The sequence below is a fragment of the Bos javanicus genome, chromosome 22 (genome assembly GCF_032452875.1).
Source record: "Bos javanicus breed banteng chromosome 22, ARS-OSU_banteng_1.0, whole genome shotgun sequence".
NCBI lineage: Eukaryota > Metazoa > Chordata > Mammalia > Artiodactyla > Bovidae > Bos > Bos javanicus.
In genome coordinates, this window is record NC_083889.1 from 47884417 (window position 1) to 47897335 (window position 12919).

The 12919-nt window shown below is 44.7% G+C and overlaps 1 protein-coding gene across 3 annotated transcripts in view; it reads left to right on the forward strand.

The window, feature by feature from the left end:
* RFT1 (RFT1 homolog) overlaps positions 1–12919 on the forward strand; it is a 48421-nt gene that overhangs the window by 21667 nt on the left and 13835 nt on the right. For all 3 annotated transcript variants that reach the window (XR_009732534.1, XR_009732535.1, XM_061396685.1), the window contains exons 8-11: positions 2565–2615; positions 3500–3630; positions 4728–4872; positions 10890–10995. Coding sequence is in view for 1 of the 3 variants with exons in the window: in XM_061396685.1 (XP_061252669.1) it covers positions 2565–2615; positions 3500–3630; positions 4728–4872; positions 10890–10995 (433 nt within the window). In the remaining 2 variants the exon portion in view is untranslated. The remainder of the gene's footprint in view (positions 1–2564; positions 2616–3499; positions 3631–4727; positions 4873–10889; positions 10996–12919) is intronic.

Here is a 12919-nt window from a genome sequence, read left to right on the forward strand (position 1 = left end):
AACGTTGATACGTATTCAGCAAGGTTTGGGTTTTTATAAATATTTATTTCTCTGCACCGGGTCTTAGCTGTGGCTTGTAGGATCTAGTTCCCTGACCAAGGATCAAACCCAAACTCCCTGCCTTGGGAGGACAGAGCCTTAGCCACTGGACCACCAGGGAAGTCCACAGCAATTATTTTTTGGTAAAGAAAGGTAGCTATAGTGAAATTGTATATTGTGATAGTTCACATTATTGTTAGAACAGGCAAAACAATGGAGGGAGTTTGAGGATGGGTAGTTACTTAAATGCACTTTTTTTTTTCTTTCAAAAGTTTAAAGGGCAGTTTGAATGAGTTTAGGAATGGCCCTAACTTGGTTGTCTGTACTGCTGTGGCTAGTCATGTGTGGCTAGTCATGTGGCAGGTTGTCAGCCACACGTTCGAGCCTCCCGAGGGGGGCCTGCTTCATCTTCGGTTCATCCTGGCCTGGCTGGCAAAGGGCCTTAGGAACTTCCTATGGCCTCCCTCTCCATGGCTGTGAAATAAGGAAGGGGCCTGACAAGGACACCTAGATTCTTTTTCTCTGAAAGCTACAGCTCTAAAAAATTTAAAATCATTTGTTGTTATAGCAAAAATGTGTGTGTGTGTGTATACACATGTATATATACACACTCACACACACATATGTGCTGTTACCTTCTACCCCCGCATTTCCTGAACACTGTGTGTCATGTGCTGAGAATATACAGATGACTGAGGAACAGGACATGGCTTCAAGGAGCTCATTCCCTCTGCAGAGACTAAAGCATTTGTGTGGTTAACTCTGATACAGGGGTGTACTTGGAAACAGCTCATTCTCCAGACGTCTCTTGAGTGCTCTCATTTCCAGGAGCTCTGCTAGGCAGCCAGGGGCATGGAGATGACCGAGACATGGTTCCTCAGGGAGCTGACAGAATGTGGGAGGGAGATGCCTTTTGTGCCAGAACCCAGGGAGGTCCCTGCAGAAAAGCCATTGCAGGTGGTGAGGATACCAACAGCTGAGCCTGGGAGCACCAGCCCAGCCTGACTCAGAAGAGCTGGAGGGGTGAAAACCTCCATGTAGGGTGTAGCAGAGGATGATAGTGTGATGGTGGGGGGTTGGGGTGAGGCTGGTGAAGGGAGGCTGAAAAGATAGCTTTCAGTTCAGTTCAGTCGCCCAGTCGTGTCCAACTCTTTGCGACCCCATGAATCACAGCACGCCAGGCCTCCCTGTCCATCACCAACTCCCAGAGTTCACTCAAACTCATTTCCATCGAGTCGGTGATGCCATCCAGCCATCTCATCCTCTGTCGTCCCCTTCTTCTCCTGCCCCTCCCAGCATCAGAGTCTTTTCCAATGAGTCAACTCTTCACATGAGGTGACCAAAGTATTGGAGTTTCAGCTTTAGCATCAGTCCTTCCAATGAACACCCAGGACTGATTTCCTTTAGAATAGACTGGTTGGATCTCCTTGCAGTCCAAGGGACTCTCAAGAGTCTTCTCCAACACCACAGTTCAAAAGCATCAATTCTTCGGCACTCAGCTTTCTTCACAGCCCAACTCTCACATCCATACATGACCACAGGAAAAACCATAGCCTTAACTAGATGGACCTTTGTTGGCAAAGGTCAGCCTGTAAAAGGTCCCAAATGCAAAACCAAGGCATTTGGACTTTTTGCAAACACAATAGAGCCATTTAAAGGAGTGAAAGAAGAGATGACTTAAGATCTGTATTTGCAAAAGCTGGAACTGTTATCGATGAGGATGGATTAGAGAAGAGCAGAGATACTGGGGGGCCCATGCCTGGAAGGATCTGCAGAGGTCCCTGCCACCACCCTGCCTAAAATGGGACATTGTAGGGAGGAAAGGATCGGGAGAGGGACTTGAGAGAATATCACATTCTCATCTCTTAATGCTGCTTTCTTCTTTAAGAAAGTGTTTAGGAGGAGAGAGTTGGCCCTTCAGGGCTGTGGCCTCCTCAGTGCTCCTCCTCCATAGCGGTCAGTGTTTCCCATTCAGGGATAATAAGAATATTCATGGAAGTGGGGAATAGGGCTCAGGGCTAATGTCTTTACCTTGAAGGCGTTAGACTGTCTTAGATTTGAACTGTGAACTAGGACTGCTGAGAATTGCTGGCCTCCACAGAGTTTTCTCCACTCAGAGAGGAAACTTCTGATGAGTCTGTGCAGTTTATCATGGACCTTTCATTTCACAGAATTACACTCAGATTATCTGACCTCCCTGAAAACCTGAGATTATCATTTTTATTATTAACATTTCTGTAACTCTTCACACTTTTAAGAAAACGTATCAGGTTTTATTGATTTTTGTTGTTTTTAATTGGTTTGTAACTTTGCTATCAATAAAGCCACCAGCACTTTCCAAATTGTTATTATTTTGAGATTATTTTAAATCAACATTAGGACAAGGACCATGTCATTAACCAAGTTTCTAATTTTTCTGCTTTGACAGTATTTACCAACTGGAAGAGACAATAGACAATAAGAGAAAAGGAAGCAAGAAAATACTGTGTATTTGAAATGCTAATTATTTTCTTTTCCATTTACAGGCGAGCGATATGTGATGACATTCTTGAACGTGTTAAATTTTGGGGATCAGGGTAAGATGAAATTCTGTAGTGTTTTAATTAAAGATGAGCTATCTTCACGACACTTTCTAATGTTTGCCTCAGTAGTTTGATTCTTTTTAAAATATCTATCTACTTATTTATTTTTGGCTGCACTGGATCTGTTGCTGTGTGCAGGAACTGGTTGTGGCGTGCGGGCTTCTCAGTTCAGTGGCTTCTCTTGTTGCAGAGCGCAGGCTCTTGTATTACAAGGCAGATTCTTAACCACTGGACCACCAGGGAAGCCCCTGTAGTTTGATACATTTCATGAAAAAATAAATCTGAAGATTATAAAAAGTGAATCCTGAAGATTGAAAATTGTAGGTCTTTATAAATGTATATCTGACTATTCCTTCCTGTGTATCTTGGGCAGCAAGTTCTCTGTTGGGATTCCCTGTCCTTACCCAGCTTTCTGCAGAGCTCTGGGGCTCATTTTGGGGGTCAGAGGGTGCCAGAGTTACAGGGAGGTCATCACAGTCATGAAGATTTGGCCCATGTGTGTGGCTAAATAGGTCTTAATATTTTTTCACATTTATTTTTGAATACTATCCCTAAGTAGTAGAAATAAAAACAGAAAAAAATCAACTTGGCATTATGACTGTTATAAAAAAGTACTAGTGATACAAATGTTCTGTGTCCTGACTGAATTTATATCAGTGATCTTTTGCTGTAACTTTTCAAGAATTTACTATTTGGGGAGAACTGGGTAAAGCGTACATGGTTCTCCCTTTTATTTCTTACAACTCCATGTGGATCTATAATTATCTCAAAAAGTTTAATCTAAAAAATTATATGAGAAAAAATGTTTATAGTGCTATAAAAATTCAAGTAGAAAAACCAGTAAGACTGTTATTTCTTTTTTTTCTTTTGTTTTGTAGGTGTGTATGATATAGTGAATAATCTTGGCTCCCTTGTGGCCAGATTACTTTTCCAGCCAATAGAGGAGAGTTTTTATATATTCTTTGCTAAGGTGCTAGAAAGAGAAAAGGACGCCACGCTTCAGAAGCAGGTAGTCTTGGTTTTCATGTCCCCATCTTCCAAGTGTACAGGATCAACAAGACAGAAATGAGGAGCTGTCTGTTTCCCTCTGTTTGATCTGAAATTTTCTTCTAGTTTTCATTCTCCTCTCACATTCTGAATGATGGCAAGATCCTGAGCTCACTTCTTCTTTCCAGCTTCTCCTTTTCCTCCTGGTCAGCCCTTTCTTTTCACCCTGTGTCCTCTGTGACCTTTTCTTTGTCCCAGCCCTCTCAGAACTCTATAGCTGTCCCCAGTGCAGCACAGACCCCTTCCTATGGTCTAAGGTTTAAGAATGAGGCTGCCTCCCCACTCCTCAGACTCTCAAGAACCAAAGATGAGCCGAAGGATGCAGAGACTGGGGCAAGACTAATTGAGGGCATGGAGAGGAAAACACGGGGCATCTGGTCTCGCTCATCACAACAGTTGTTTAGCTTCTTAAGGACTGTGACGTGCCCAGAGCTCCATTCTGACCCTGAGAATCTACGTAGTCTGGCCAGTAAAAACAGAAGAGATTTTAATCCAGAAGTATTTGTGTGTAGAAACTTCCCTTTTCCTAGAATCATTGAAAATGTCTGACTTAGAATTAAAAGCAAACTAGTTAGCCTCTTATGTGTCTTAGAATATATTTTGCAGACAACAGTTCATGCATAATATCTTTTCAAAATGAACCAATCTGGTTCTTAGTCTGATTTAGGAATGTTTTCTCAGTGTCAATTACAGAAACATCAGAAATTGGACTTGTTTGTCAGGAGAAGCACACTGACAAAGCTAGCTAGTGCTGTAAAAACTTGTCCCTTTGAGAATAAATGTCAGAGGGGAAAGTGAGTGTTTCCTAGGCAACATTTGAGACAATTTATCTTAAATGAGTTAAAAACTAACCCTCCCCTGCTTTCTTAAGGAGGCACACTTTGTCTTTTTTCCTCTATTTGTTAATTGAGTAGAAACAAACCCAGGCTGTAGAAAAGCAGCAGTGGTTCTCAGCAGTTGAAAGAGTGATCCATGAAATAGCGAAGGGAGAAAGCCAGATGGGAGGTTTCTCTCCAGCTCATGATTCATCCCACTTCCTTCCTTCTCTCCCGGCCCCAGGAGGATGTTGCTGTGGCCGCCGTGGTTTTGGAGTCCCTGCTAAAGCTGGCCCTGCTGACCGGCCTGACCATCACTGTTTTCGGCTTTGCTTACTCTCAGCTGGTTTTGGACATCTATGGCGGGGCCATGCTTAGCTCAGGATCAGGTATGCACAGAGTTTTTTTCCAGATCTGTTCTAATTTCCCAACTGAAGGAGAGGAGTCTTATGAAATTTAGATACGGTTGACATGTGTGTCTGTATAGGGAAGATTGCCGATGGCTGGGGCACCTGAGGTCACACCAGCTCAGGGTGCAGTTGGGGCTTTGGCACCAGGTTGATCAGTCCCCACAACCTTACTTGGAGAAGTTGTTAGGAATCCTTAGCTTTCCTTTCAGGCCTCAAATGTGTTTTGCCAAGTGCTTCCCTGTGCTCCCTGTAGGGTAAGTGAGGAAGGCAGAGAGCAGGCTCTAATGAGTCTCCATTTGGTACTAAACACATCTGAAGACAGTAAGTGCCACATAAATCTCACGGCCTGATGCATAAAAGCCTCTGAAGGATAACCCAGAGCCATTTGCAGAGAATGAAATTGATCTCAGCAAATAAAATGGTATATTTAATCCAGTGACTCTTGGGTTTTGAAAGAGAAAAGTATTGAGTGTGTCTAACTTGGAAACACCTGGTGCCCAGGTCACTGAGTGTCTCACAGTGTCGCTGGGCCCTGGGGACTTGACCAGTTTCAAGATGCACTGGGTCACAGACTAGCAATCCACTTAGAGTGTTTCCTCTTGGGCTGAGCAAAGATGTTTTTAATTCCTCACATCACTAGACAAGATCCTTGAAGACTTTTTTCTAATGCCCTGTCTCAAATGTAAATGGCCCTTTCAGATGCCATTCTGCAAGATCACTGGCATGTTTTTGTCTCCACTATAATGGGCCCAAACATTTAGTATTAGGAAAAGAAGGGCTGAGTTTCTACACAAGAACAAAGGTCATTAGGTTTGGACAAACAGCTGCTGTGAAACCAATGATGTGGTTTGTAGTGCCCTGGGTCAGGCAACTATAGGAAGCCATTAGCAAGTCAGTGCACAGAGAGCAGGACAGGCTATTTCACAGCAGCTCTGCCCCTCTAGAAAGGTAATCACCAAGGAGCAGCCTTTGTAATGCAGCCATAGGACAGTGCCACAGGGGAAGGGCTGTCCCATCAACGTAGTATTCACTTGCCTAAGTCATTAATCACTAAAGATATATCAACAAACTATTGTCATTGTGTGGGCCTTTTACTCAAGTGAGATGCTGGTGCCAGTCTTGAGCACCGATGATAGATTTGTCAGCTAAAAGGGTCAGTGTTACTTGATAAATGAAGGTAATGAATTATGTCTCTGATGTTTTATATCAAAGTCATTAATCATTTTAGACTCAATAAGATATTCTCTTGGTCTCATCTTCAGAGAGAGAAGAATCTTGAGAATGGTCTGGTTCCTTAGTCTCTGAAAAGGATGTATGGTTTGCTCTAGTCACTGCAGCATCTTTAGGACCCTTGTCTCTTGCCTGACCCAGGCCTCCATCAACATCCCTGCCCCAGCAAGGTCTTCCAGCATCTGTCTCCTCATCACTGCTCCCTCTCATTTTGACCAGATTTCCAGCTGTGTGTGCCTTCTGGGAGGGTGAGTGTGTCTCCCCAGGGTGCCTGCTGGCTTTCCTTCCCTGTCTCCACACCACGCCTCTTCTTGTTGCCCTCTTCTTGACTCTGCGGACTAGTGCTGCAAATCCAAATGCCTTTCCTGTGCCAAAGACATTAACACTGCTGCTCTGCGCCCCAGTACTCCTCGCCACAGCCTTTTTTTTATTCCCTTAAATACTCACAGAACATTGACTTTCTCCAGAAAGTCTTACTGAATCAGAAAAGAATGAGGAACTTTCCATGGCGCAGCCCCGCCACTTAGTTTTGAGTGGAACTTGCAGCGCTGCTGTCCTCAGTTGCCCCAGTTGCATGTTGCCTTTGTCCTTGCCCGTGAAGTGGACTCACCTGTGACCAGACCTGCAGTGGCTCCTTTAGAGACCTCTGTGCTGCTTTCCTGGAGAAGGCGATGGCACCCCACTCCAGGACTCTTGCCTGGAAAATCCCATGGACGGAGGAGCCTGGTAGGCTACAGTCCATGAGGTCGCTAAGAGTCGGACACGACTGAGCGACTTCACTTTCACTTTTCACTTTCATGCATTGGAGGAGGAAATGGCAGCCCACTCCAGTGTTCTTGCCTGGGGAATCCCAGGGACGGGGGAGCCTGGTGGGCTGCCGTCTGTGGGGTCGCACAGGGTCTGACACGACTGCAGCGACTTGGCAGCAGCAGCAGCAGCAGTGCTGCTTTCCTAAAGGGGGACTTGGCTGCAGCGCAGGCAGACTTCCGTGGAGCACTGAGGGTTTGCTTTGCAGTACTTGGGCTCAGCCTTGTGTGTAATTAGGGGCTGTGGAAGTGGTCTGAGACTTTGATCAGACGTTTTCCTCATATCTAGCTTTTCCATCAAAATACAAACATTCAATGAATCTCCCTGAGACTTCTCACATTCATCTCTTAGGTGCTTCTGTCTTGCCCTTTCTTTTACTTTTTTCTTTTTTGGAGAAGGAAGAGCTTATTATTTGCAGCCAGTAAGGAGAACACTTGCTTTCCCAAAGCAGTGTCTCCTTTTTCACTTTTTAAAAATCTTTTTTTCTTCTCAGGCCCCTAATATTAGTTTCATAGGGCTGGGATCACAGTGTGTCATGAACTAAGTGGCTTGTAAGAACAGAAATTGATGGTCTCACAGTTCTGCAGAAGTCTGAAATCCAGGAGCCAGCAGAGCTCTGCTCTCTGTGGCAGCTCTAGAGGAGGCCTCATTCCTCACCTCTCTCAGCTTCTGGTGTTGGCTGGCAGTCTTTGGCTGGGAAATACATTACCCCCATCACGTGGCTGTCCTCTCCCTGTGTGTATTCACATCATCTTCCCTCTGTGACTATCTCTGTGCCCAAACTTCTGCTTTTCATAAGGATACCAATCATAATGGATTAGGGCCCATTCTGATGACCTCATTTTAACTTATTATAAAGATGCTATTTCCAAATAGACCATACTCTTAAGTTACTGGTGATTAGGACTTCACACTACTTTTGTGAAAGTGTTAGTCACTCAGTTGCGTCTGACTCTTTGCGACTCCGTGGACTGTAGGCCACCAGCCCCTCTGTCCATGGGGATTCTCCAGGCAAGAATGCTGAAGTGGATTGCCATGCCTTTCTCCAGGGGGAATCTTCCCAACCCAGGGATCGAACCCAGGTCTCCTGCATTGCAGGCAGATTCTTTCCCATCACGTTACTTTTGGGGGCAATTTAATTCAACCCATACTACCACTCAGCTCAACCCAGAGTTTAAGGTTCCATCTGCAAGTTCCCCAATTCCAACCTCTTTCCCTAAAGTTGACTCAAAACCCTTCTATTCGAATCACCGTTTCATGCCGGTGTTTGTGTTCTCCACCTTGCAAAGCAGCGCGCTGTCCACGTGGCATCAACTTTCAGTTACCAAGTGAGAGGTGCAGGTTGTGAGAGGAGCCCCGCTCCTCTCTGCTAGAGAGAGGAGGACGGAGAGAAGAAGGAAGCACACTGAGCATAGCCTCGAGCTAGCACAGGCAGACCCTAGTCCCTGCCTCCTCTGCTGGAGTCATCCCACGGCTGTGGCAGGGGCCAAGCTACTTCTGCAGCAGTTTGGGGGAATGAGATGCAACCTGACATGATGAAAATGTGGAACCCAAGAGAGGGCCATCAGCGCTACTCTGTTAGTACTCCTTTTGTCTTTGTTTTGGTTTTTGGTTGTTTGACCCACAGTATCTCTGACGTGTGCTGGTTCCCAACTCCAGTCTAATCTAGCCATCGTGACCTGAATGGGGAGAAAAAAACTCAGAAATACTTGGGAAGTTCACAATCCAGAGGTGTGCTCACTGAAGATTGAGACCTAATCATAGGACCATAGAATGCTTCTCCTCACCCATAGCTCACTATCCCATTCCTAGGCCTATTTAAAACAGTTCTTTTTTTTTTTTTTTTAACATTTTATCTTTTTCACACAATAGTAGGATGCAAATTCTATTCAAGTTCCCATAGACCATAAACTGGGAGACCCTGAAACATCCAGGGACAAACATAGTGGAAAACTTTCAGAGATAAAGGTATTGAAATCATGCAAGAGTCTATTCTCTTGTTACTGAGCAGTTCTTTTTATCCAGTCAGATCAAACCAAATCAAATCAAACGAACCCAGTCAGTCCCATGAAATCAACTCCATTAGACCACCAACATCAGGCAAGCCCCTTCACCAGTAAGATTACAGCTTGCTGAAGGCTCGGATAATGGGTAGCATTTTTTAGCAATAAGTTATTTTAAATTAAGGTAACTACATTTTTTTAAGGCATAATGCTGTTGCACAACTAATACAATACAGTATGTTGTCATAACTTTTACATGTACTGAGAAGCCAAAAAAATTCATGTGACCTTCTTTATTAAAATATTTGCTCTATTGCAGTGGTCTGGAACCAAGCATGCAGTGTCTGTAAGGTGTGCTGATTCCCAACTCCAGTCTAATCTAGCAATCCTATCTCATCTGAGAGGGGAGAAAAAAACTTGGAAATGTTTGTGAAGTTCACAGTCCAGAGGCAAAAGCTCACTGAAGACTGAGACCTAATCATAGGACCACAGAATGCCTCCCCTCCTCAACAGCTCACCACCATATCGCTTCTTTTTGTTATTTTTGATGGCCATGAAACTATTTAGTGTCCCCTTGGCACGGGGACCTTTCATATTAAGCAGCTTTCATAGCCATGACTAAGTTTCAGATTCTGAGACTCTGGAACTCCCCCTGGCCTGCCCTTTTCTTTTAGTGGTTTCTTTTTTTTCTTTATTGAGGTCTAATTTACATAAAGTAAAATACTGTACTCTTAAGAGTTTCGACAAATGTCTACACCTTGTAACCAATATCCAGATTAAGATACAGAACATTTCCGTTACCCCAGAAGGTTCTCATAGGGCCCTTTCCACCCAGCTGCCCCACTGTACCTCAGCGGCAAGAACTGCTCTGATTTCTTATCACCATGGGTTAGTATTACTTTTAAAAAGAATTTCGTATAAATGAAATTATACAGTATAAGCCCTTTCACGTTTGGCTTCTTTCCCACAGTATGAAGTTTTTGAGATTGATGCATGTTTTCACATGGATCAATAGTTTTTTTTTCTTCTTATTTTTTGCTGAAAAGTATTTCTTTGTATGGATGGCCCATATGTTGTTTATCCTTTCTCCTGTCTGTGGTCATTTTGGGCTGTTAGGAATAAAGCTGCTACAGATGTTTTTGTACATGTGTTTTTGTGAACATTTGCATTTATTTCCACTGGTTGTATACCCAGGAGTAGAATTTTTGGATCGTAGGTTGCATTCATGTTTATTTTGTTGGAAACTGCTTGACTGCCTCTCGGTAATGGCCCTTTTAAAAGAGGGGCTCAGGGAATTCCCATCCTATAGGTTAGAACTCCACACTTTCACTGCTGACAGCCTGAGTTCAATCCCTGGTCAGGGAACTAAGATCCCACAAGCCACATAGCACAGCAGAAAAAAAAAAACAAGAAAGAGGGGATCAACTCCATTTTAAGGCTCCTGATCTTCTGTTAGCAGATTTCCCCAAAGCTTGTTAGTTAGCTGTAGAACCTAGAAGAAAATAACCTTACGAACTCTGATTCTCCCTGCAGAGTTGTGGGTATTCTATTTCCTTAGTGTGCTGCTGCTCCTGAGTCCTGGGCTTCTTCAGGGCTTCTTCAGCTGACTTTGTCTTCACCTGCAGGGCCACTAGTGTCCCTGAGTGCTCAGACTAGCAGGCTTCTTCATGCTGTTTCAAAAAGTGAGATTTGTTTGCTGGCCAGATAAGCTTTTAGTTGCTAAGCAAGAGATCTGTATATCTATTCCTAACTGTCCATTTGTTTTTAGCTGTTTATTTTGGTCAGTGCGCTGGAATGCTCAGAGTCCTTGCAGATAGTTAGGACCACACATCTGCCCAGTGACCACACCAGCAGGGCTCATGACCCCTCTGGTGTTCTCTGGCCACCCAGCCGATGTGAGGATGCACGGGGGCCTCCCCCTTGGGCTCTGGAATCTCAGCAGTTGTTCCCTTACAGGTCCTGTCCTACTGCGAGCCTACTGTCTTTACGTCCTCCTCCTTGCCATCAATGGAGTGACTGAGTGTTTCACATTTGCTGCCATGAGCAAAGCGGAGGTAGACAGGTGGGTAACCTTCAAGACACACCTGTAATCATGGCCTTCCGCCAAAATGAAGTAGCTTCTTTCTTTTCATTCTGAACATGTATTTATAGAAAACTCTTTTAGAGCCTGCAGTGCGGTGCTTTCCTCAGGCACCATTCAGTGAGTCTTCTCCACACTAGGGCTGGGGAGCAGCCACTGTTCCTCGCCTCCCTTTGTCAAGGGAAAAATCTAGGCCCTGAAGGGCTGTGTTAGTCCTGGTTGGCAGAGGCAGGCACCAGACAAGACCCCCTCCTCCACCACCTCCTTGCCTAGTGCTCCAGATGGTTACTCAGGAGCTTCCTCAAGAGGCAGGTCTACAGGTATTTCCCTGATGGTCCAGTGGTTAAGAATCCACCTACTAGTGCAGGGGGCACAGGTTTGATCCCTGGTCTGGGAAGATTCCCCATGCCTTGGAGTAACTAAGCCCATGAGCCACAAGTACTGAGCCCGGGCCTCCTAGAGCCCATACTCCACAGCAAGAGAAGCCACCACAACGAGAAGCTTCAGCACCGCAACCAGAGAGTAGGACGAGCATAGCAACAAAGACCCAACACGGCCAACAATAAAGAAATAAAAATTTTTTTAAAAAAGCAGATTTATGGACAATCTCAGGGCTCTGTGACATGTCTCCTCAGAGAAAGACTCAAGTGCACATAGAAGTTTTGCCACATTTTCTCCCGTCCATTGACCCTGAGGTTGGGACCTCTGCCCTGAGCTTCAAGCAGTAGTTCTTAATACTGGTTATGAGTCAGAATTGCCCAATGGAGCTTGTTAGAAATGTAGATTCCTGTCCACTCGACTCCCACCACTCTCTCTCCTACCATACCTACAGAATCAGTAGCCCCTGAGCATGTAAATGTTTTCTTTAAAGCTCCTCAATGATTCTGATGTCAGCTTCTGGTATGAGCCTCTGATCCACACCCAGGATCATTCATCTCTTGTGTCCCAAACGCCAAAAGTAGAAAGGTAGTATCTGAAGACATCACTGTAGGATGTAGTTGAGAAGAAGGATAATACTGTTAGCGGCAAAGGAGAGAGAGGAGAGGGGGTGGGAGTAGGAAATGGGGCCAGTGGCTCTCGTTATCCCTTTGCCCCTTGAGGTCTGGGTCCCATGGGGGTTTCAGGCTGCCTCTGTAGTGCCTTGAGTGCTGTTGAAACCCCTCAGAGGCCTGGTGGGGTACGGGGAGGTGGGCAAGGATACCTCAGAGACGGGGGGAGCCCTTCCTCTCATTCACAGCAGCCTTTGCTTCCCACTGTGGCCTGTCTCAGAGGTTTGGTGACCTGTGGGCCACACCATAGTTGAGAGCTGGAGTGTAGAGCAGTGGTCCCAGCCCAGACTGATTAAACTCCCCTCAGAAGTTCTAGCCCTCTCCTACACCAGCTGAACTGAAATTTAGGGGCTTGGGCCAAGGAGTCAGCTCCAGGAGATCGCTGATGATAGCTAGGGCTTGAGGAACTGCTGGCCCAGACCAGCTTTCAGAGTAAAAACTGCGTTGAACACTGTGACCCAGTGCATATTTAGGTGTGACTGAAACGAGGCTTCCACAAAGCAACAAGTACCCAGGTACAGAACACACTGATGATGGCTTTTAATTCTGTTTCAGTTTTTTAAACTGCCATGTCATGATGCTCTAAATTGATTTCCTAGCCCACTTTTAGGTCACAACCCATAGTTCTCAAATGTGGTCTAGACATGGTTTTTACTTCAGACAGTTAAATTTATAGCTATACACTGCTTTGAGTCTGTCCTTTTTTTTTTTTTTTAAAGTGGATAAAAAGATCTCTAAGTTTAATTTTGAAAATATTATGCTTTTACTTGAAAGGTGCTTCTAACATGAAATAATTTTAAAATATAATTTAAAACATACTAAATAAGGCACTGAAGTGTGTTGGAAAGAACTCTGGA